General features: G+C 45.8%; 1 protein-coding gene across 1 annotated transcript in view; it reads left to right on the top strand.

Annotated features, from left to right (window-relative positions):
* The first annotated feature begins 197 nt into the window (after window positions 1-197).
* LOC8032555 overlaps window positions 198-24,695 on the top strand; it is a 70,311-nt gene continuing 45,813 nt past the window's right edge. Inside the window, exons 1-2 of the mRNA XM_042289216.1 lie at window positions 198-278; window positions 4,339-5,221. Of these exons, the coding sequence (XP_042145150.1) occupies window positions 198-278; window positions 4,339-5,221 (964 nt within the window). The remainder of the gene's footprint in view (window positions 279-4,338; window positions 5,222-24,695) is intronic.

The raw sequence follows: 24,695 nt of genomic DNA, 5'->3' as shown, positions 1-24,695 counted from the left end.
CAACGCGCAGGAGAACGGCACAATGGCAGCGCGACCGCGCTGTCCGCGTGTAGCCGCCGAAGCGACGCGACGCTCCTATCAGACTTGTCCGGAGGCGGAGCCTGGCGAGACGCGCTCCGCCCCGAGGCCTGCAGCCGACGTCACGCATTGGCAGGCCCCGGGTTTTCACGCAACAGGTCCGCTGTGCTCGTGCCATCATGGACGAGGACGCCCAGGAACCCCCGACCAAAAAGTGCCGCGTGGAACCGCAGGATGCCAAATCAGACCCCGATCCTCAGGTACGTCGGGGGAGGCCCACGCGCCGACACGGACCTTGTGTTTTTCGGGTTTGAGACGCCGGGGTGTGGAGGAATGGTTCCCCGACTAAGCCTAACCGGCTGGGACCGGTACTCGAACCCCTTGCAGCCGCCGTCGTCCTGCTCAGTCGGTCGCGATGTTTTCCAAGATCCCTCACGGAGCGCGTTGACTCCCGATGTTCTCATCTGTTAGATGGCGATGAAGAAACCGGAGCGTTCGCGTTGTTCCTTCGACGGTCGTCTGGAGTCGCGCGCGACTTTTACGAAGAAAGCATCATTAGGCCTAAAAAGAGGAACGCGCGCAAGCTCCGAGAGTATAAAAAGTGCGTCTCCCGGAAAACGAACAATGGGAGTGTCTCATATTTGCGGAAAATCTCTTACCCACGAACTATGTCCACTGTGGATCGTCTTTACCAACTGCCCTGTGCTGCGGGCTGCGGTTATACGTGGAAAGATGTACGAACGCGTCGGCGTAGTCGTGACGTTAATTTCTGTATCATTCTCGTATAACATCCATGTCACTCGCAAACACGACTCTCTGAAATGCATAAACACTTAGATTGACCTGAAGTTGTCGCTCTCCCTGCAGAATGTATTGCCACGTGCTACTAGCTTGCAACGGGAACTCGTGATCATTCGGTCCAAGTGTCATAGCTCCTTTCTTCTGAACGCGCGTAGCTATAATCATTCACAAGCGAGAACGTTTAGAATAACACTTGTTCAAATTACACCGTGAAAACAGAGCATGTACTGATTTGTGATGTTAAAAGAAATGTTACAGCACAGTAGATTTCATCGCTGTTGCTCGATATTGTTTTCGTTTTCATATATGAAAAAAAAAATAGTATAACGGAACACAGAGGAGTGCAGGACAAAGATCGATTGGTTCCCTATCTACCTTATCTACCTCAAGTGAAATTGAAAACGCAACAGTCCACATCTTTGAACCAGTCTGATTCCCGAACAAACGTAATTAAACGTTTTGTTTTTGTTCTGTTTGCTTATTGCGTAACAGCGTTTTAGGTCCCAAACGTTGTTTTTAAAGTTCTTTTTTTTTTTTTTTGTCATGTAGAAATTTGGGGAGCTAAGATCAGACGAACTAATAGCAACTATTAAATCGGTGTCATATCCAAATAAAAAGTACGTGATGATGAGCAAATGTTGTCGGAGTATACCTTAATTAGGCACAGCAATGTTTCAAAAAAATTGCTTTTTTTTTGTTTCTTTGAGGATATGCAAGAACGAGGCGATAAAGTGAAATCATGAAACAATGCAGGGAACATATGTCTTCCGGAGCTCCAGGAAAAGTGTCAAGCTCACTTCTCAGCGTAACGCAAAAAAAAAAAAAGTATTGTAAAAAAAACTATTAGCGAATGATAGACGCTTAGGATAGCTGCACATGCGTCGTGGCCATATATTTGCAACGATAGCACGGCACTATGAAAGGTTCAAGGGATTCTGGCGTTTTTCTTCAGATGTTGATAAAGTTCCCGCCAAAACACTCGGTATGCTGAATCTTGCTGCACATGTCTGGCATACAGCTAGGAGAAAAAGTTTGGTACTCGATAATAATCCGTGATCTGTTTAATGCGAATTTTCGCCGATATCTCATACTCACTGCGTCGCGTAACGGAGCATATACTCGTGAATAGCTTGAAATACGTGAACGTTTGCAAACATGGCTCTTAATTATTAATTAGAGTTGGTTTTTCCATTTTTACATTTAATAAATCAACGCCCCATTTTATTGCATATGCTATTTACACCGGGATTCAGCATCAAACCTGCACCGCTTCTCTGAACTGCCATTGATTTTATGGCGGACGGTGGGACACCATGAAGGTGGAAGCTTCTGAAGGCAACATGACGCCATTGAGGGACACGCCCCCAACGATGACCAAAACCAAAAGACGCTATTGGACGAAAAGGAGAGCTGACTAGGTTCCAACAGCTGCTTTGGCCACCCTCCCAAGGATCACCTATACACTCTAGTGTGACCAAAGGGTGACCAGAGCATAAACCAAAGTCAGGAATCCTTTATGTCCAATAGCGTTTGTTGGTTTTGGTCATCGTTGGCTGTGTGTCCCTCAATGGCGTCATGTCGCCTTCAGAAGCTTCCTACCTCCCTGGTAGTTTCCTACCTCCAATACGGAGCGCAAGTTCGTCTGCTTCTTGCACAGGGGTTGCGATGATGTCCGAACGCCGAGCTCTTATTGGCTGATTGAAAAAAAATATATATAAACCAATAGAGGGTAGACCTCACTGCATTTAGCGTTGAGGTCTACTCACTATCCTTTCGCTCAATGCCAATCAGAGCTTGGCATCGTTCTGACGTTACCACAACTCCTGCGCAAGAAGCAGACGACTTGCCTTCCGCATTGGCCTGACGACAATATCGGGGGTGTTTATTTCGAATACAAAACAAGTTCCCCATTATTACCATAACCTTGCGCTTGTAAGATGCTTTCGACTAAAAGTTACTTTGAACATCTTGATTGAATTGTGATTTATTGCACCTTTACTGTATACATTCGATTATTTGTTTATATTATTTCCTTTTCTTACGAAACACCGAGAGAGACTACGTGACTACTCGGCGGAATGACTCAACCCGACCTGTGAACGACAAGAATGCAGCATCTAGAAAAGGTCATTGACCTTTCAGAATAGCGGCAGGAAAAAGTTTCTTAAATTTTATTTTTTTTTAATTCCGCGTCTCAGATGTGGAGTTTTAACAGCCAATACGAACTTTTGTTACCTATCTACGTCACCGCTGCGGGTCAAGCGTTGTCCAAGCTTAGCACCAAAGGTAAATAACCTTTTTAATGGCAAGGAACGCAGTTACAGGAAACGCAAAGACTAAAGGCGGCGTCACACTGCTCATACATCGTACAGAAGACAGCCCGTCAACACGAGTCACCGTAATATCCGTAGTTCGAATGCCGCGTGCCAAGTCTCTCCTTGAACTCATTGCCATGCGGCATTTGAAGCGCGGATCTCCCGGTGACACGAATTAAAATCAGTCTGCAGACTCTTTTCTATGATGCATGAGAAATCTGACCACGGCAACAATAAGCCGCCAGAAAATTCACGGCAACGATGCATGGCCATAGTTGACCATTATGTGGCGAGACACCCTGCTGTTTTAAAGGAGGCTCGAACATCGCGTTCAAGAGGGTCATTGATAATAAGGGGAAGGGGGATGGGTTCTTTGTTAGCAGATGAGTGGGTTCAATAACATCTTTTATATACTCGTATGACAGAGTGCACTGTTTCATGTTGATGTCACGTTGTTCACTTCGTGGTCGGTGTTTTTTCGGGTTTGATTCGTTCGGTCCGAAGGCTTTGCGTTGCTTCCTTGCAAATTATCTGCAATTGGTAGTGCTCTGGAAACTGCGAAGGCCAGACAGGCCAAATGAACGAAAATCGATGGATGCATGGGATATCGTACGCTCTATTTTGAAAACAAGCCCGGTGAACCTTGTTTTCATTAGTTGGTGTTTTATTTTTCTATTAAAACGCTCCAGTGCCATTGGTATATCCGCTGTTTAATAAAGGCTTCCATCTTGGGACCCCTGCGTCATAACAAATCAAGAACAACCTCGCGGGTTATTGCGTGTTTCATCAGCGTCCATCGCAAACGAGTCTAGTCATCTTCTTGGTTTCGAACGGAACGCTGTATCTTCATAATCAGCGGCCATGATGGGATACTTTCAGTTCTTATTAACTTCTCAGTACACCTCGCCCTGGCTGGGGTTCCCTTGTCGGACACAGTCAGAACGTCACGGAAGTCTTTCACTTGTCCTGACTCCAGAGCGAGCTTCCTACATTCCGTAACCCTTCGGCGTCTCGGGAGCCTCGAACGCGCACGCGCAAGCAAAACATGGCGGAAGGCAACGAGCGCTTACTGGAGACGGGATGTCCGAAAGAGACTGCCTGCCGTTCTCGTCCTTTCCGAGACCATAAACGACACCCCCGATAATCGGACGACATCTATAACGAAAACGCCCATGGTCATAATGAATCTTCCTTTCTTGCCAAGGTTCCAAGCCGTGAATCTCCGCCTTCGGGAGGGCCACAAGCCATCCTGCCCGATCCCTCTCCAGCAGACTGCAGCGGCGGCGGTTGTGGCGGCGGCGGCGACGAGGAGGATGACGAGAACGCACCTGTCCAAGTCAAGTACGAGGTCGTCGAAGAAGTGGTCGCCTACGAGTCCTGCTCGACGATGGCTAACGACCCCGACGACGAGGCCTGTGACAACCCGGAGCCCCTGGTACCGCTTCCCGCGGAAGAAGGCGAGCCTACCGACGGCAGCCCAGCGGGCTCACCCGAACTGGCCGAGCTGCGGGCAGAATGGCCCGTGTCTCCGTCCCAGGCCGTCCCCGTCGGTGCACGGGAGCCATTGCCCAACATGTACACGCTGCAGTTGATGGACCAGCAGCACATGGACATGACCGGTGTCTGTCCGGAGCACATGCCGTATGACTACCGGATGATGACGCTCAACCAGGGACCCCCCTCGGAGGACTTTCAGGACCAGCCGCCACCGTACTTGCTGGCGCACGGCGGTGGGTACTCTGTGCGGCTCTTGCAGGACGAGTCTCAGGGAGATAAACTAAAGGGGGCCCGTGTCTTAGTCGACGGTGAAGTGCCTGACGAGGTGTATCCAACTCTTGACGCGGGTCAGAGGACGGCCGCGTACGCGCACCACACAGTGATATCGTCGCCTGGGCAGCAGGCGTCTTACGTGATCAGGGATGTGAGCTACGCCTTACCTCAAACACTGCAACAGCAGCAGCCACAGCAGCCGCAGCAGGTGCAGCCGCAACCCCAACACCAACTTCAGCAGCAGTCGCAGCTGCATCACCAGCCATCAACGCATCAATCCAGAAGTACCAGGAGCAGTGGCCGCACGAGAGACCGAAGTAAGTTGGCTTTTTTTTTTGTGTGTATGTGTGTGTGTGTTACATATTGAGATAGATAGAGGCTTCTTATTTCGTATGTCACACCCACGATCATTACGCACGCTTCGCGCATCGTCTATCTCGCTGCAATCACGGTGTAAATGTGTCTTTCTTGGCGAAGAAGTCATTCAGGGCTCAGGTCGGAAGGCACAGTGAGGTTGCCTTTCAGTAGGGGTATTCACTGGACGCCACTAGAGCCACTAAACGGCTACGCTTAGAGTATCAGCACTCTGTTCCCCAATACTGTTGTGGGCGCCGTCATCTCTGTTCTTAGTACACAGCTGGCGAAATTGCCGATCGTCGTGATTCGAAAGTGTTACTTCCTCAACTACAGATTCAGTGTTAAGAAACTCCAGAAGCGGACCCAGAACTCCGTTTTTTTTTGTTTTTTTTTTTTTGTTTTTTTTTGGGGGGGGGGGGAGGGGGGCGAAAAATTTTTAAGGATACTATTTTCCCATTCTTTCTTGTGCACGGGGGGTCCACCCATGTCAGAATGCCCTCCCAGAAGGGGGGAGGGAGGGGGGTCGACTTTGTTTGGGGGGGGGGGCCTTGGATCCACCACTGGGAAACTCGTGTAATATTGTTTCGCTTTGTCGCGAGCTGTTTAAACATTTGTACAGGACGGAAAAGCATTTCCTGTGATTTCATATAAAGCTTTAGTTAACTGACAACCATATGCTTTAAGCCCCAAGATGGGAAAGTGTCGTTACTCTGAAATGTAGCTTGTTTAGTGGCACTAGACGCCATATTAGCGGGCGCTGTTCAGATCGCATGCTAAGAACGAGCTGGCATTAATAGTAGTACCACTAAATGAGCTACACTTAGAGTATCGGCACCCTGTTCCCCATATTGTTGTGGGTCCCGCCATCTTGGGGCTTGCGCAGAGCAGACGCAATTGCTGGTCGTCATTATTCAAATGTGCGACTTCCCCAGCATTAGATTCGGCCTTAGGAAGCTCACGCAATATAGCTTTGCTCTGTCGCGAATTGTTTAAAAACTCGTGGACAACGGAAAAGCGTTTCCTGTGTTTTCAAATAAAGCTTCAGATAACTGGCAACCATGATTTTAAGCCAGAATATGGGTAAGTGTCGTTACTCTGAGGCGTTGCTTATACTCGCGTCAGACGGGCTAATTCGGCTAATTGTTTAACTTTTGCAAATGAACTAAACCATGAAGACAGAACGCATATAAAATAATATCAACAAATTTAAGAACCATTAAGCTTCTTGTATTTTTTTCTATGTCTGTATGTCTCAACGCGCATAAAGTCTGTTAATATCGCATCCTTTTACGCCCACGCTGAAATATAGGCTGAATTCGTACGGAAAGCTGGAAAAAACGTTTGCTACGCGATTTTTTCCCTTTCCTTTTCAATCTGAAAAATATAAATTTCTGAACCAGCGGAGTAGTTTTCTATTTTAGTTCCGCACTAATCACACACACTCGCTTCGTTTTCTGCTCTTCCTTGACTTAGTACTGCCGATCCCGCCCGGTTACTGAAATAAATATTAAAAGTTTCCGTCAATCTTGGAAATCCGTAAAATCGCGGATTTTGTTGTTAAATATTCTATGCATGTATATTGTCGCGATAACTCGTTTGGTATGTTTCTAAAATCGAAGTTTAAAACCCTTCCCTTTGTTGTGTTTTGTTTTTTACTCCCCTTTCTAACTTATCTGAATACTTTTAAACTGCAGGCCAACGGGATTTTTTTTTTTTCTGTCAACAAAACTTGTTGGATTGAGCGATAGAAATGCCCACTTCTCACAGGCTAAACTGGCAATAAATTAATAGTATTGGGCTCAAATATAGTATATAACACAAGCACGCGAGCTTGTGAAGTCAGACACGTGATTTGTTGAAAATACTAATGGTGGGCTATATGGTTTTGATTGGGGTGATATGTGATTATTTTTATTATGACGCACCCACGGTGCTCAGCCATGTCGGCCAAGTCCTGCACACTAAACTGGGCCAACACACATTGCCGCGAACTCTACAATTGGTCATGGCACATGTTACTGCTCGTTTCACATCTGATGAGAAAGTTAGCTACCTCGGTTTATTCTATTTTATTTGTATGTACTTGTAAGAGAGAACGTTGGGAGATAAAACGAATTCTCTTTTTGGGTTCTATAAACATTTGAGATTCGCGAAAAACACAATTTAAAATAAATATAAAATTGTTTTGCCTTCTTTTTGAATTAAAAAAAAAAAAAAAACATTACGAAAGTTTTAGCAGACACAGTCCAGCATCTTTTTCTGGAGGTCGCATGAGCGTGTAATACTAGAAATCAGAGTGCTTAATGGGTGTAGTTATTGGTGTAAATCTCTAGAACACGCTTTTTGCACCCATACGGATGTAAAAATTCAAAGTGTGTAAAACTCAAATGAACATAAAACAACGCACATATTTCAGACGATTTATATGACATGCTGATCCCATGCTTCGCGCGCGTATTTATAGTAATGAGGGTATCTTGCCTGCCTGAGTTTTGTTTTTGACAGGTCTTTTTCAATCGATCGCCCTTGTTGTTAATTGTTAACATATAATGTCGAACATAGGGCTGGAGCTATGATGAGACCAATGCACCTATACCTTATGCTTGTCTCAGTGCACTTCACTGGAACATGCACGTAAATTCTTACGGCTGTCAACAGTTGCCGCTTAGCACACGACTCGTTCTTTTCGGAAGTAGACGTTGCAGAAGTGGCGACTTCACAACGTTTTGCCGTGTTTCGGCACATACTTCCCTACTTTCAAACATCTGACTACCATTTTATATCCTTCATAGCACAAACAAATAAGCATTTAAAAAACTCCAGGTTGAACGTCAAACAGTTAGCCTCTTTCATGGCAAGACGTGTCTTGTGCCATGCCTGCTTGTCTTAACACTTCACTATGATGCCCAAAATTATAGTGTGATTTTTTACTTAAACTTCTAGTTCAAAGTATACCTGTGTATACCATTTCAGGAGGAAAAAACAAGCAACTCGGATGTTGCTTGGCAAGTCTCTGACTCCCTTAAAAGTAGCAGAATAAACAACCTGAATAAATACAGTATTCGAATTAAAACTAACGATACAAAATAAGGGTATATGTAGGTGTTAAGGAATAAATACTATAAACAATTACTATAGATTTCAGGAATTCACGACAATCAGTGAATGTAGATTTTATTATGTTTCACTAAAAATTCAGTTCACTCAAATGATTTAGTCAACAGGCTATAGTGTGAACATTTACAATTACTTAGATTTCTGGAATTCACAACAATCAGTGAGACTTAACCAAAATTAAACGTAGATTTTATCAGGTCTCACTAAAGATTCAATTAACTTAAATTATTCAATCGACTGGCTATAGTGTACATATTAACATCTCATATTTAATTCTGGAGCGCGGATCTCACCATGCGTCTATACATGTAACGAATTGGGGGGGGGGGGGGGGGGGGGGTTTGGTTTAAAATCGCGCAGGAAAAAGGAATCTTGTCTCAACAACTTTTGAAAAAAAAATATGTATGCTGGGCAAATTATTATAAAACGAAACTGAAATCTATTTTTGCAACGTATTCTTAGTTTTCGAGTTTTTTTACGTCTAAAGGACAGAAGACGGATTTTGTGACTTGAGCGATCGTCACAGGTTGCGTATTAAGGGAGCTTCTCCAGGTCAGATACCTTCCGCACAACAAAGAAATATTTTACACGGCCTTTTTAACTATATCAAACGCGCAATATATTTATAATCGTTTTTTTTAATATTATAATTATGACTTTTTTGACGATAATTTACCAGGTTTGGATTATGATAACTTTTGCAACTGTCTTTGATCCCATTAATTAAATATAAAATGAAAGCTTAGACAGATACCTGTTCAATAAGTAGAATATCAATATCATCAAATAATGTCATCTTGACGAAAAGCGCATTTTAATTCGAGAGGGAACTCTAAGTTCTATTTCAACATCAATTTTCTCAAAAAGGTCACTTTTAAATATGTTCTATATTTTCGCATGAAAATATAGAACATGTTTAGACCATCCCTCGGGATGGTCTAAAACATTCAATAAAAATCAGATGTAATATATGATTTGAACAAATAAAGTTTTACTTGCGAAAATTCAATATATTTGAAGTTCTATTTTAAAATGTGAAGGTAGGTCGTAGCCATTTGTTTCTGCCGGATTGTTAATTATTTCTTGGCACTGACTCACAGTGTTGGTTGACTTCAAGTTAACAAATAATTAAGCACGTTATGTATAATATATATAAAGATCTTCATACGCACGTCCGACTTGTTTACTCTAAAATTAAAATAAAAAATTGCAATTAAAATTACTTTCCTAAATTGAGTAAGGAAAATTAACAGTTTTTAAATATTACCTTCTTAAAGTATTAGCCGGGATACTGTGGCATTAGGGACAAATATATTATTACTTACGTGCCAAAGGACCTATATAGCAAAATTCTCAAACTACCGCTTCGCAATGCATGATAAGCAGCTGAAGTCGTTTAATTGTTTTCATCTTTACTTTTTTATTTCAAAAAAAAAAAAAGTTTGCATAGCGTTTGGGGAAGTGCAGTGTTCCCCAAGCTTAACGCCATTATGAGATGGTCCATTTTGGTCACTTTTTGTTATACTCCTGGCCCTACTGGTATAACTACGTGGTGTTATTTGATCCCCGATTACAACCTAGCACGATGAAGAGATTCCAGCTGCTGCAGTGACCACTTTTGCTTTGAGTAGCCGGCTATAGGTGAATATTCGGTTAACCGAGTGGCGGCGTTAATTATGAAGAGCACCGTACCATATCCCATTATATAAAATATCTAATAACGCAAGCTCACAACAACATTTATTGTGATCACAAAGCGACGTTAAAAGGGGATGGCGGTCTACTCTTAAGGCTTAGCAAATCATTTTAATATAAAATTGAGGTAACTCCTTATTTCGACTTTTTGTCCACAAAACGCGTACTGAATGCTATTGACAAGACTAAGAGCCATCTGTTCTTTTCTTGCGTCGCAGCAATGGGCCAGATATGCTGCATCACTCTTCGGAAGAATAACTCCAGTCTTTAGGGGACACTATCTGAACGAAATCATTAACACGTCCAGGTTTTTTTTCAGTTCTGTCGATCTCCGGTTGTGGTTTGATGCTGGAGTGGTCTCCACATGCCGCGACACGCACCTGGTACTCCCCGCATGCCGTCCATAGCACGTATGGCCCATACCATAGGCGTCGACGTAGCCTATGGTATGGGCTACGTCGACGCCAACAAAAGGAACAGCATGCTGTAAGTCCTGTCATGCCACTTAGGAACGAAAACTCAAAACAATGACGGTTTTTTCAGTGCTACGTTAAACAAATAGCTAAGCATCTTAGAATTGTTGCAACTGCAGAGCACCAGTACTCTGTGTTACTTGTTCTTCTCGATCAAAGAAAACAAAATATCGAGTAATCGCTTATAGGACAAACAATTATCCATAATAATAATAATTATTATTATTATTATTATTATTATTAATAAAAATATTTTCTGTCTTATAAACGATTACTTGCTCCTTTTTTTCGCCTCAATTGACAGGTAATGTGTGACACACAAATCAATTAAATCTGCACTCTCTAATGTTATTCTTGTTGGTTAAAAGCTTAATCAATATCAAATTGGACGTTTGAGCGATTTATACAGCGTAAGGTTGGTCTGCCAGTAGGGGCGACACTGGTTTACACTGTAGATGAGCAATTTAGCCAGTGCAGTACAACCGCTAGCCTGGGGTCTTTAACGTGCACCACGCAGTAGTGATACACGACCGCACGCCGGTACGATGCTCATCCAGATCGAAACGGGCAGGGGTGGGGCTCGAACCCAGGATCCCTGGGTTCGGCAGCGCGAGCTTTCGCTTCACGCGCTAATCAATATCAAGAACCTTTCTGATGTTAGCCTGAGACTGAGGCAGGAAAAGAGGAAGTTTCAAAGTAGAAGAAAAAGGAACAGTCAAGGATACGTTTCTTTTTCTTCTACTTTGAAACTTCCTCTTTTCCTGCCTCAGTCTCAGGCTAACATCAGAATGGTTAATTTCCACCAGCTCGCCTGCGCACTCACTACAATATCAAGAACCTGTCGTCAGAATGCAGGCGTGCCAATCAGGTAGATATTTGAGTCATCTCTTGACTGACAAATTCATGCAGAAACATGCTTTGTTAGCTATGTAATATACATAATCATATATAGCCCCAGAAGGCGACCGATGTACAGCATGCAACTGCCAATCTATCACATCTTACAGCAGTTGATCCATAGGGACTACCGCCACTGATAGCTTAAGAACCAGGGAGTGACGAGTCGATCTCAACCACTCCGCGGCCAATGAGACATTTCCATTAGTCAATAAGAAAGCCGAAGCACGAATCGTGAAGCAAGAAAAGTGAACATCATAACCCACGCTGTGCGTTTTTTAATCTGTCAGGGGCTGCAGTAACTGAGTATTTGTCCACTACATAACCATACTTCGTTTCATGGAAATTTTAGTAGTCGCTGATTTGCCTCGAAATTGGTTCAACATATTGATGGACACAGTAACCTAACCTACAAGTCACTATAATCTTTTTTCGCGAAGTTGTTGGAGCGTCCAATTTGGTATGAGGGGTTGAGAGGCTCGACTGGAAGCTTACTGAAAACGTCACATCAGATGTTCTAATGCGGGTAATATGGGGACAGTATAACGTGTTCTAAACGAGTTAGCAGGAGTTTGATGGTTTCAAATGAATGCTGGTTAAGCTCCCGCCAGCAAAACGAAAAAAAGGTGCTGAAAATAGTCAGTTTCTTTGGGTGCCCGCTCGACTCGCAAGTTATACATGTGACGTCACCCCACTATAGAGCGCGGGAACATTCGAATGTCGGTTTTGGCGTCACCCTTATTTGCCGTTTTCTCATTTGCTATTTTGAATTTAGAAATAAGAAACAGTTTGCCGGAAATTGTAAAGCTTGGGAATTCCTTAAATTCGTTTAGTTTGGATTGCTAAAGAAACCGCCAGAGCTTTCCTTTAAGTCAAAGCGCAACCACCACCTAGAAACTAAATCCTGCACGCCCACTCCATGACGTCACTGTAGCTGTGCCAGCGATGGGGAAGTGCTACAGTCAACTGGGAGCTAGGCTTGGCCGTGCAGACGCGCTGGCGGATGGCCTGTAGCTTCGATCGTAAATATCGTACGAATGTTACTTGCTCGTGCGTAACGTCGCAATTAATCGAATTACACCTTTTATAATTAGAGGTCTATATAAAACTTTGACTTTTAAGGTTTAGTATTAAGTTACCACGATTGAAAACACTTATGGTGAATATTAGCAACTACACGCTTTTTACAATTACTTAACTTGATTTTCTTTAAGGATCACACTGCTTATACATCATACAAAAGGCAGTCTCCATACAGATTCGAACGCGAGTCACCGTGAGATCCATGCTTCGAATGCCGCATGGCAATGAGTTCAAGGAGAAACTTGGCACGCGGAATTTGAACCATGGATATTGCGGTGACTCGTGTTTGCAAGCTGTCTTTTTGCATGTATGAGCACTGTGACCCCGGCTTTATAAAACCAAAGCGCCGCTCTGCAATCATAAATATTCTCATTTGAAACATATATTTGGCATCCATGCCTGAAGAAACAGCACGCTCTCGACCTCCCTTTACAGGTTGGATCCCACTTTTGTACTTAAGAAAATGTACGAAAATAAGTGACGGTGCGCTACTTAAGGGGTCATTTCTTTTACTTAGGAAAGTTAGTTTTAAGGGTGTGGAACAAGCACATGCGACACGAAATGTGACTGATGAACTACGTGTCAGAAGGCGATCATGTAATAAATGAACGTGACAAATGTATAGTTCGTCTTATGAGACAACTTCCTTTTTGCCTTCGTCTCGGGTTTTAGTGTATCGACCAACAAAGATATAGTGTTTCCTTCACAGCTGTTTAACACAACACTGACTTTTTTGCGATCACAAGTACTCTCTTTCTGGCTAGAACAGAGCTTGCATCTTGCATTAAGGCTTAATGTTTCCCCTTGCACACATTATTGAGAAGAATATTAGTCGACGAGGTAAAGATGAGTTTAAGCAATGCTTAAGGTGTGTGGTCGCTTGTACAAGTAACCAACTTTTCGAACTCTGGCAGCGTAGTTAGTGTCAAGTTCCCGACAAATTTTCGTCAATCTCAGCTTTGTGCTGGGGCGACATAGGCTTGTTCACAACAACTCCAAGGTGTATTACCGCGCTAACGACCAGTTGTCTTTGAAGGTACAGACCCTCTCGATTTTGACTTTAAAGGGACAGTGCAACGGTTTTAATGTTAAAAGAATTTCCAGTTCGCATTTTTTATATTGTTTATACAAGCAAAAGTGACCAAAAACGCGTCACTTTTCCCCGAAAAACTGCTAATCTGCTGCGTGTTCGCCAAGCAAAAAACGAATTATTTGCCGATCTGCAGCCGCCTGTGGCGGCTACGGGAACTAAAATGACGGCGTCTCTGGGGGTACGCGGAAGTCAACAAACCCTGTCCCCCTCCGCTGCTACACTTGCCATCAGCCCCGTGGCGAACCGTCCTTTGTTTCCATCACTCGCCGCAAACTTCGACGAGGCTAATCTTTTAAAAGTCAATAATCGCGAAGGAAAGGGCTGGTCTCTGAAGAGAGGACCCAAGGGGAAACTACGTGAACCCCCAGAGTGCGTCACTCGAAAGTCGGCGTGGAGAGTTGAGAGGCACTTCGACCTTCGATGTGTTTCTTTTTTTTTTTTTTTAATAAGGATTAGCACTCACAAGAGAATGCGGTTTTCTGTTTTTTGTTCCATAGGTGACGCAGATTAATTTCCGCAGTTAGTTGGCCAAAGTCTGAAAATCGTTGCATTGCCCTTTTAAATCACTTACTCACTAGTGTCTTCTCCAAAACCAAACGTTCCCTGCAGTATTCACACGTGAGTGTTGCCACAGCCACAGAAGCGAGGTATCCAGCTACGAAGGTCAGAATATGAGTCTTGTACGACAAAGCTGCTAAATTATAGTCGGTGATACCGAATGCAAAATCTACAAGACGAAGCAAAATACTCTGTGAAGGTGACTCAAACGCTAAAACCAACAAAATATTTCAAAACACTTCATAAGTTGTAACTCATTCTAAAGCTATCTACTATGCCTCCCTGAGAATACAAAAATAGTGGAATTGCTTACTCTACTATCATCCTTCCTGACGCTCTAACAATTCGGAAGTGCAAGAGTACAAGGATAAAACAAAAAGTTACCTAATCAACATACCTTCTAGAGCCCGTAACTTGAACTTCTTTCTCCCTAATTGCCTTAATCCATTGGATACTTTGTTGTTCGGCGATTGGGAAGAGTATGTATACCTCCGGACACCCCATTAGACAACACATATAAAGTATTGCTCCTCACAATCGCACGCACGAAGACACTTGAGATGCTTGTCGCCGACGAACCCAGTGAATAGGCAGGCTGTCTTGCCTCCGCGTTTCCAACGGTTTTCGACGTTGCCCGATTGCACGCCTAAAGAGTGATTCTCACTTTTGCGTCGAGTACTCTACAGAATGCAACTGCAACGGCTTGCGATGTATACACGAACTTATCTCTGTTACGTCACGGCGCGGTGGTGGCGCGTCGGACGCACTTCCGGTCCGGGGCTGTGGGCGGAAGTGCCCATGTGAGACGTGTATTCCTGCGTTGTTTTGAAAGGAACCAGGCAAAAACCGGCCTTCTTGTCAAAATGCTGCAACTGGGGCTCTACCAAAAGAGTCGAGAAAGGTTTGAACGTCAGTTTTCATGCGCTCAGTTCGTCCGAGAACGTGGATATGTGCCGTCAAAAGGGAAAACCAGACGCCATCGGACCACGATTGCTTGGGTGGGAAGTACTTTGGGTTGAAGTCACGGATACTTCTGGCCATCAGATTTATTTGTTTTGTTCCAACATGAACGCCGGAAAACCGTCAAGTTGTACGGACCACCGGCGGACTACATTCAGTGCGTCTTCAAGTTCAAACAGCCGCCTGATCGTTCCAACTGTCGTCTGCTCTTTCAAACGTTTCTGCTTGTCGTCTGCTTTTTTAGAGGAGACCGGCCCGTAGACCAAACGTGGGCCCGGTACTTGTGATAAGAAGTAAGTGCAGGCCTCAAAAGACCTAAGTTTGAAGGTTGGTAAGCAGGCTCGACGTAAACAGTAGATACAAGGAGATGTTGATCATTGTTACCAGTGGCCATCACCGACTTGTTATGCCTGATTCACTTGGTTAGATTCTGCTTGCAATTTTCAGTATCGACGTCGACCATCTCAGCTACAGCTCACGCTTTTGCAGCCCGAGCGACGTCGCTACGGAAAATTGCGAGCGAAATTTCATCATGTGAATCAGACTTTAGCGTACATTCTGCGGCGTCCACGCGGAATGAATCGCCGCATGCCAGATTATTCACGCGAAGTTTTGCGGTGTAACAAGCCTTGTTAATTTCGCTGACGCCGCTTAAGTAGTCAGACATCGTTAGGAGGACGTAGAATCAACAATTCCAACGCGAACAAGAGCGCGGGGACTCACACCGACGCCGACAAGATCGCATTTCAATGGTTTGTTTATGGGCGACGGCGAGCTTCTTGCCCACACCCCCATCGCACATGCGCGGCGCCGGTGGCGTCCGCTGGGGGTGCTCCGGGCGCTCCGGTTTGTTTGTAAACATGAGTTGGTGTATACGGCTTGCTATGGCAGCAGCCGCGTCGGCTCTAACAAAACCGGTTTTTACGACGTTTTGTTGAAGCCCATGCAGCTGTTGTCATAGCAACCTGTACGTCGCAAGCAACTGCAGTTACACTCCGTCGGATTCGACGCAAGTCGACGCAAGTGTGTGAATCGCCCTTAATATCTGGCTTTGCGTCGCTTGCGAGCCGCCTGCAGTCTGATAAAGTAGCGTCGTCACGTCGCGTAATATTTTTTTTTATTAGATCGAGTTGATACAACCGATAACATCTTTGACGCTCAGACCAAACGCAACGGGCATCACGGCGCATAAAAAAATTAATGGAACAAGATTAAGTATTTCTTCGCGTCATCCGGAGTGCTTGGTCAGGGTCGTCGCTGATGCTCGGCAGTGAAAACCATCTGCCGGCTTTGCTCGCTCGGCCTAAGAGCAGTGACGTAGTTGATGTGACAAAACGAAGCGCGCAGGCTTTAATTTCTAGAAGGTGAGCCGAGGGGGTGAATTTTAAATTCACTAGAACGGGGAAAGTACCGCAACCATTGGAGGCGCGCAAGCTCCGACACCATATTTGGCCCATCGCGGCGCAGCACGCCACTTTTCCCAATAGATAGTCGCGAATTTCGCGCTGGATATGGTTGTATGAACGAGTGCGTTGTTAATATTTTGTCAAAAATGAAAAACACTGCTGTCAGATTACAAACCACATAAAAAGAACTCTTTTAGTTTCTTTTTTTAGAATTTGTTTTACCTCTGTATGTTTGGACTGGAGTCTTGTTGGAGTATGCAGATGCAAAAAATGCGTGACATTTTTTTTCGCCTAAGTTTTTGCGGAGAATATAGTGATTAATTATAGCAAAAATTTAGTGATTAATCACAGCGGAATAGTGAGCACTTTTTTCAGATACGTGCATTTATTACCATTTGCTGTACAGCTGGTGTAGCCCAAACCTAAACCAAAATCTCTCCTGTTTATTTTGCAACACAAAATAAAAAAGAAATGAACAGGGAAACAATATTCAGGATTACAAAATTCGTATCTGACGCATGTTTAATCATGAGGTTTGGTAATCTGATTTATATTATCTTTGCGACCGCGGCTCGCATTCCCGCCGACGCGCAAAACGAGGAACAACGAGCCCTCGTTCACTCCGACGTTCCCGCTGTTCCGGCCGCGGCGAGCGCGGAGGGAAGAGAAAAAGGGTGGACCATTTATGGTGGGAAGCGACCACGTGACGGAGAGCAGCCAACCAGAGGCGCGGCCGCGGAGAAAAAATGAATGTGGTATTTTTAGAGCTCCAGTGACTTCAGTGAATTACGCAGCGTTAAAAGTCCCGTATACGTCACGGCATTCGTCGTCTTTCAGTGTGTTTGCTTTCACCAGGTAAGCCAATCAACTGCAGAGATACGTTCTGACTTCGCGTTCTTGACCTGTGCGTCTTTGTATGTCTTCTAGCCTATTGCTGCGCTCAGGGAAAAGGTGCAACTAAATAGGGTACCGTGCTCAAACAGTTTACTAAGAAAATACTTCATCTCAGTTCTGGAAAATCCAATGGCCTTAGCACGGACAGGTTTTGCGTAGTTCGAAGGGCTGGATGCGCCGAAGGCTCGAGTTTTCCCCATTAAAAAGGAAAGGGTGGCTGCCGCCATCTGTCGTCATGGGCGCACCAGTCGAGCTTGCAGCCGTCTTGGCAGTCACTGAACGCCCGTTGTTGTTGTATTGTAAATTACGGGAAAGGGGGAAATGCCCGTGCGGAAATGTTATTCTCCCATGACGGGGAAAAGATTCGCACGGACTGAAAAGAAAGGAGTTAAAGAGAGGTGGTAAGAAGATTTTGGCGATGCGTGTAAGGGGCTTCTGATAGCTAACTGCATTGGTTTGAGGAAATGTGTTTTGTAGGTGTACGTTAAATGTCGCCTGCTGGGTCTGTTTACCTACACGCTGATGTAAACAAGACAACCAAAAAAGGAATACGAAAACAAAATTACACTCCCGTCAGCACGAAGTTTGTCAAGGAACTGTTTCACTGGTGTCGTATATCGGCATCCACATAGTAGCTATGGTCTGGCGCGTGCAGTTCAGTCGATGCTGTCTCTCATGGAGATGTTTGGGCTACATCAAAAGTCACAGCGTGAGGGGTGCCAAGATCAGATCCGAGTTGCGAGGTCACTCTCTTAGAAGGAACTCTAGCAGAGCTTCGTAGACAAGTTCGACGCGTCGCTTTCGTCCAGTCGGGAAGATTAGCTGGTGGTACGTCGTAACCGCTGCCTTAGCAGTCTGTAGAATGTTGTGAAGTGTGGCTCTGGCCCTATCATGTTTTGGACATGTCCAGAGTGTGTGTTCCGTGTCCTCTGGAATCTTGCAAATGTCGCAGTTGGGATCTATTGTTCGTGAAATCTTGTGAAGGGACACCGAGCTCATAAACGGTGAACGAGGCAAGAGTCTCATCGGTTGAGCTTCGACTCCGGGACGAGAGGAGGCTGCGACTCCGCTGTGGGGGTGTCGCATCCTCGCAATTATATGTATGAGTCGCCTGGCCTCGCTGAATCCTGGAATAAAAAATCTCGAGACGTCCTGACGATGAGCCTCAGCGGGAAGAAAATCGGCTTCTTGTTGCCTTTGATGCCGCAGTGGGAGGGCATCCACTGGAAGGCGAGACGTCGTCCTTACGCTTCGAGTTTGCGGGCAACATGAGCAGCTTCTCCAGATTCTCCAAGTGGCAAAGGGCACTGCGAGAATCTGTAAGAATTACAGCCCTTCCACGCTCTAGCTCTATTGACGCATCAAGAGTCTTACAAATGGCTACCAACTCAGCTGTCTTGGTGTATTCCAAAAGTTCAGCATCCCAGCCTGCTGCACTCCAATCGATGGAATCACGAAGGCTGCTGTGGACGTCACCGTCTCGGGGATGGTTGACCCATCTGTAAAAACGTGCAACTCGTTGTTATATCTTGTGTCGATCTCGTCTACGGCGATCGATCGAGCCACGAAGGAGGATACCGATCTTTTTTGCTGTAGACATGGCAGGGTACCCATGATGCCCAACAGTGGGAGAGTAGTGTGTGGCGGTGGTGGTGAAAAGTGTCATTTAGGGGGTCCAATCTGGAGCTTAAATTCCGCTACAATCATTCCAAGGTGGGGTAGTGGTCGGGAAAGAAGCTTGAGCAGGTAGGATGCTGCCGAGGGGGCTTCATGCAGTCGTACAACGTGCCGCATTGCTCGTTCCCTTGCACGAAGCCAGATAGTAGTTGTCCGTGTCTCCACAAATGTAGCTACATTTTCTGAAAATCGTGGAACACATAATCTGAAGGCACATCGGTGGAATCGTTCCAGCTGTTGCATTTGAGGTCTTTCTATTTGCAAGAGTGGTAGAGCATATAATATCCGTGAAAGGATGAGTCCGCGGTACAGTGCTATGAGGCCTTGTGGAAAGGTTCCGAAGTATCTACGACGAAAACGTCACATGGAGTTGATGAGCCAGGTTACATGGTTGTCTAGCAGGACACCCAAATACCGGTGAGTCGTGACTTGCAGTAAAGTTATGTTGTTGATTTTCGGCGCATTAGCACCGGGTCTGCTAGGGGCGCCGTTTGGACGATAACGCAAAAAAGCTGTCTTTAAGAATAATAGGGTAAGTCCAAGTGAGATTGTGACCTCGACAACTCTGTCAAGAGCATTTTGCAACTTGCTCTTCCCAGCTTTTAAGGGTCCCACGCACCATAGCGCCGTGTCATCCGCATTTAGTGAATGACGTCAGAATTTCTGGGAGGGCGGCCATTGCAAGGTTGAAAGGAAAAGGGCTCAAAACACTGCCCTGCGGGACCCCTTGAGTGACTGAGCGACGAGTGCCAGTGGCTCCAGCAACTCCCACGGAAAACCATCTGTTCTTAAGAAATGCAGGTATGTAATTGTAGAGCCTACCGGCGATACCAAAATGTTGTAGCTGCCGGAGGGTTGTTGCGTGCGGGAGAGTATTAAACGCCTTGTGTGTGTCCAGGAATACACAGTACACACTGATAGGAGGCTCGAGCTTGCTCCGATGTAGACGCGATGTCACCGATCGCGTCAGCGGTGCAACATTTAGCGCGAAATTCACAGAGCTCAGTAGGAAGTGCGCACAGAGCATCTAAATACCAAGTAAGTCTACGGAACACAAGCCTTTCCAATAGTTTCCCAACGCAACTGGTGAGATATATTGACCGGTAGGAGTCTGGCTGGTTCGTAGGTTTTCTTGCTTTGTGTATAGGAACTACCGTAGACGTCAGCCATGCCTCAGGAATCTCAGCTGTGCGCCAGATACTTTTGAATGACTCCAGTAAAGTAGAAAACTGGGAAGTGTCAAGGTTTATGAGTGTCTGAAACGTTATCTTGTCGAGTCCCTGAGCGCTCTTCCTTCGGCAGCGACGAAGCGCGAATTTAAGTTTCGAAAACATGAAATCTGAATCGATAGAAAGAGGAGGCCAGCAGCAGGCGTTGGTAGTAATATTTTGGTCGCCTTGGTAGCCTGAAGGCAATAGTACCAGAGTTAAGAATGTGTCTGCCATCAGTTCAGCCGCCTCCTGCATGGTAAGTGCAAAAGCGACTGCTATTCCCGCAATCGGGTGAGTAAGCGCCTTTGGCGATGAAAGTGTTCAAGCCATTCTCCATACACGAGAGATGCGTGAATGAGATCCGAACGAGGACAGAGGTGATCCCATTGATGTCGTTGAAGCCGTGACGTGTGCCTGCGAAAGTCGGCATCAATAGACAGTTTTAGTGGACCGTACGCTATAGCTTTGCGTACGCAAGGAGATTGTGGGTCGTGAGCACGCATGCGCAGAACGCAATAAAATGGCTAGCGTATTGCGTATGCACCCAACCCTAGGGATTTTGCGTTGCTAGCTAGCGGGCCTTGCGGGACGCTCTCGACAGATCTCGGACCCAACGAGAGCGCCAGTTTCAAGATGGCAGTTGCCTCGACTGGCGCAGCAACTTCAAGGGCGACGTGGTGTTTTCGAAGTTCTGTGTTACGCGAAATTGCGTGGTGTTCAGCTCGGCGATTCTTTCTGGGACCTACCGCGGTCGAATCAGATCGCCCTGCAGCTGAAGGAGTGCACAGTGGAAATGTTCGCCGCTCGCAGTGTGCGTCGACGCTGCGATCTGCTCAACGCTAAGCCTATTCCCACAGTTCATCGCCGACGGTGAACGACTCTAAAAGAAATCGCCGAAGTTCTCGCTATGCACTGGACATCAGAGTCATGAATTTCATTCCACGATAGCATTGATAAAAAGTGCCGTTTCCACGGGACAACTGACGGAGGCTCCGTGATCGAATTTGGCTACGCACTCGTACTCGTAGCCTCTGTACCCCGCAGAAAAGCGCGCTTGACGAGGCAGCTGTGGCTTGGTTTAATCTGAAATAAAATGATTGGACACTTTTTCTTTTTTCAATATTTCTTTCCAGGAGCATGGTTGCGCTATAAGCACGCGGAATTCTACGGCTCTAGCAAATTTAACCAAGATCATGCACGATGTTCACTCGAAAACGTAACGCACAACTAAATTCGGTCCGAGCAGGTCATTTTTTAGCGTACGCTATACTATTGCGTAATGCGTACGTAAGATCCAGCAACGCTATACTAAAACTGTCTAATGTTTTTGTGCTTAGTCCAGTCTGCCGGATCGTCGGTCCTTCGTGCGCGCCGTTGGGTTCTCATACGGACTGCCTTTAAATTGAGGTACATCAGCTCAAGTTTGGGACGAGTAATCAGAACCCTGATTATCTTTGTAGCCTTGGCCCGAGCAATCGCGGCAGACGGGTCGTTGGCGAGGTTGGTTGTAGCACCTTTCATGTGCGCTTGAAATGTCTCCCAGTTTGTGACACGTACATCTTTGTATGTGCTAGTGTTAGTTTTGCACCGTAGTGGCGTGATCAATATTGAAATGTGGTCACTCCCCTTGTGTCCGGTTGAGTATTCCATTCTCCGCGGATATCTGGAGAGATAAAAGTGAGGTCCAGTACGCTTCCGCTGACTCCCCGTCTCATGTAGGTTTCAGAGCCATCATTGAAAGCTTGAAGGAGTAGAGATGCCGTTATGTCTTCCACCTGGATGGTTCTCGTTGTCGTCCGTCTATATCCCCAGATCTCGTCGTGGGCATTAAAATCGCCCCAGATAATGACATGCCCTTTCGAGGAGCTTTCACCTGTCGAAGGTCATCTGGGTCCCATGAGACATTCGGTGACATATATACCAAATTGAGAGAAAACACTACTTCTCCACGGCGGATGCTCACGCCAGCGTATTCAGCAGACCCCTTAGTGAGGGTAGAAAGGTGTATACGGGGGTTAGTTTAATCTTCTCACGGACAAAGGCTGCCACACGAGAGCGGCCATCAACTTGTTTTCAAGTACACAAGTAAATGACGCAAAAGGAAAGTCTGCAGTCCCCTGGCCGAACGCCGGGTTCTCGAATGGCAAGTACATCCGTTCTATTAGTAGGTAAGTATTTCCGTAAATCAGGGAGGCGAGGTCGAAGGCCGTTGACGTTCCATTGGAGAACCGTGGGGATCTTGCGCTTATGGTTTTGGGAATTTCTGTATTTTTTGGTGGTTAGTCATCCAGGTTCATTGTGCTGAATAACACTATAGGTGATAGCAGGAATTCATTCAAATCAATTATTAATCTCTAAATAGCAAGTAGAGCCTGTACCTCTGGAAGGTTGTTCGAGCCTGGGACGCTTGTATGATAGCATTTAGTGCCACAAATAGCATGGGTAAGAGTACTTGCAAGAGATCTCCTGGTTGTCTAGGGTACTGTGACGGGCTTTCCAACGAAAGTGATGGTGGCATGCCGGAGAAAAGCGTTTGATTATTTCTGTTTCGTGATTCTGACTTGTTACGCGGTGCTGGCACGGGTCTTGTCATTGCGAATGGTCGTGGACGTAGCTCCAGTGAAGGAAAGTCTTCCGCCTTTTTTCTTTTCTCTCTGTGTCTTTTGCGAGGAGGATGTTTCAAGACCGTGGCATAACTTGTCTGCGCAGGTAGTGCGCGCAAATGCGCTGGCTCTGGTGGGCAGCGAACTACGGTTGGATTCGGTGACGGAGCTCAGCGCCCTGAATGCCTTCCGGTGGTGATGGAGATTCTTTTTGCTATAGTGGCTGCTTTCTTTCGAGGACAGACAGAATATGCGGCCGAGTGTTTTACACTGCAGTTCGCACACTTAGGTTCCTTTCTCGAGTGGCATTCTTTATGGCTGTGTAGTCCCGAACATACCTCACAACGGCGTTCACTTCTGCAGTTCCTGGCTATGTGGCCATGCCTTTGGCAGTTGAAGCACTAAATCTCGTGTCCGAAGTATTCTTCAACAGGATAACTCGTGAATCCGAGGAACACGCGCAGAGGCATGGCTCGGTCGCTCCGGAATCTGAGTACCACTGTCTTAGAAAACCATTCCTCTATGGTTCCGTCATCCTGACGACGGTATGCTACATGGCGTTAACCGGACGCAACGCCGAACTCTTTCAAATATTCCAGGAGTTCGTCGTTGGTGTGCTCAAGTGGAACATTTTTTACCTTCCCATAGTTCCTAGAGTATGTCTCCGGAACATGTGCTGTCACTGGGAATTCTCCGAGCAAGGTGACGGCGAGGAGTTTGTTCGCCGAGTCTAGGGAAGCAACGTTCATAGATAGGTTGCCATCTTTGTTGATCTTGTGGGATATCACCTTTTCCTGGGTAACTGAGACGATCTGGTGGGCGAGAAAGTTAGGATTAAATCGTCAGAATGATGCGTTTGCCGATGTGGGCTTGAAGAGTACAGAAATTACTGTTGCTCTATCTTTACGGTATGTGACGACGGTATAAATGTCCCGTTGTTGTCTTCATCTGCTATGCTCTTCAGGGACTACTCTGAGGTGGCGTCGTCTTCGACTTTCTCGGTATCGGTGGGACGTGACCGCTTAGATGGGCGAACTGCGTTTGGTGCTTTGCCAGGTATTTCTTGGAGGATCACCTAGTTGTGGAGGTTGAATCAGACGCCGTCTATCATTTCCATGGTCTATAGAACCTGCTTCGTCGTTGATGGCGTCCATTTTCTCAGGCAATGCCGATCTCACGAGACGATTTCTCCAACTTGCGATGTCAATTTTTCTTCGGCGGGGCGTCGCCTGACGTGGTTGAGAGCCTTAATTGAGCGATGGGATGATAGGAGGGTTAATTGATTATGAGAGTTTGCTGACAGGAGCGAGGAAATCGGGGTTCTTGCTCAGCCTCTAATGAATACCCAGCATCTCGGTGCGCTGGCGGTAACGCTCTTCCCCGGTGCCGCGCTACAGCGGGACAGCGGGAGAGGGTGCGATACGCATGCGTTTTCGGACGCGTTTCACCAGATTGTTAGGGAGGACTTGGCATCGAGGGCGCGCTGCCTAAAGCAAATGAGTGGTGTGGAATGTACTCTTCCCACTGAAGTATTTGGTGCCATCATAAACCTACAGCAAAACGCACCGTAGCTCTATTATTCGGTTTAAATACCCCTTAACTCATGTAACCTGGAAATGTAACTTCGTCACGACGGAAAGCTTGTGAAGTTTCCATGAATGTCAACATGACAAAGTTATTATTTGGAGAGTTAAAACATAATAATTTCATCAACTTCCTTACGATGCCCCCGGAAGTCAAATGAAATGCGATACGACGCTTTTTTTT

The sequence above is a fragment of the Ixodes scapularis genome, unplaced genomic scaffold, assembly GCF_016920785.2.
Source record: "Ixodes scapularis isolate PalLabHiFi unplaced genomic scaffold, ASM1692078v2 PGA_scaffold0__279_contigs__length_252992795, whole genome shotgun sequence".
Taxonomy (NCBI): Eukaryota; Metazoa; Arthropoda; class Arachnida; order Ixodida; family Ixodidae; genus Ixodes; species Ixodes scapularis.
Note: the sequence above shows the minus strand (reverse complement) of the source record. Positions and strands in the feature narration are given on the sequence as shown.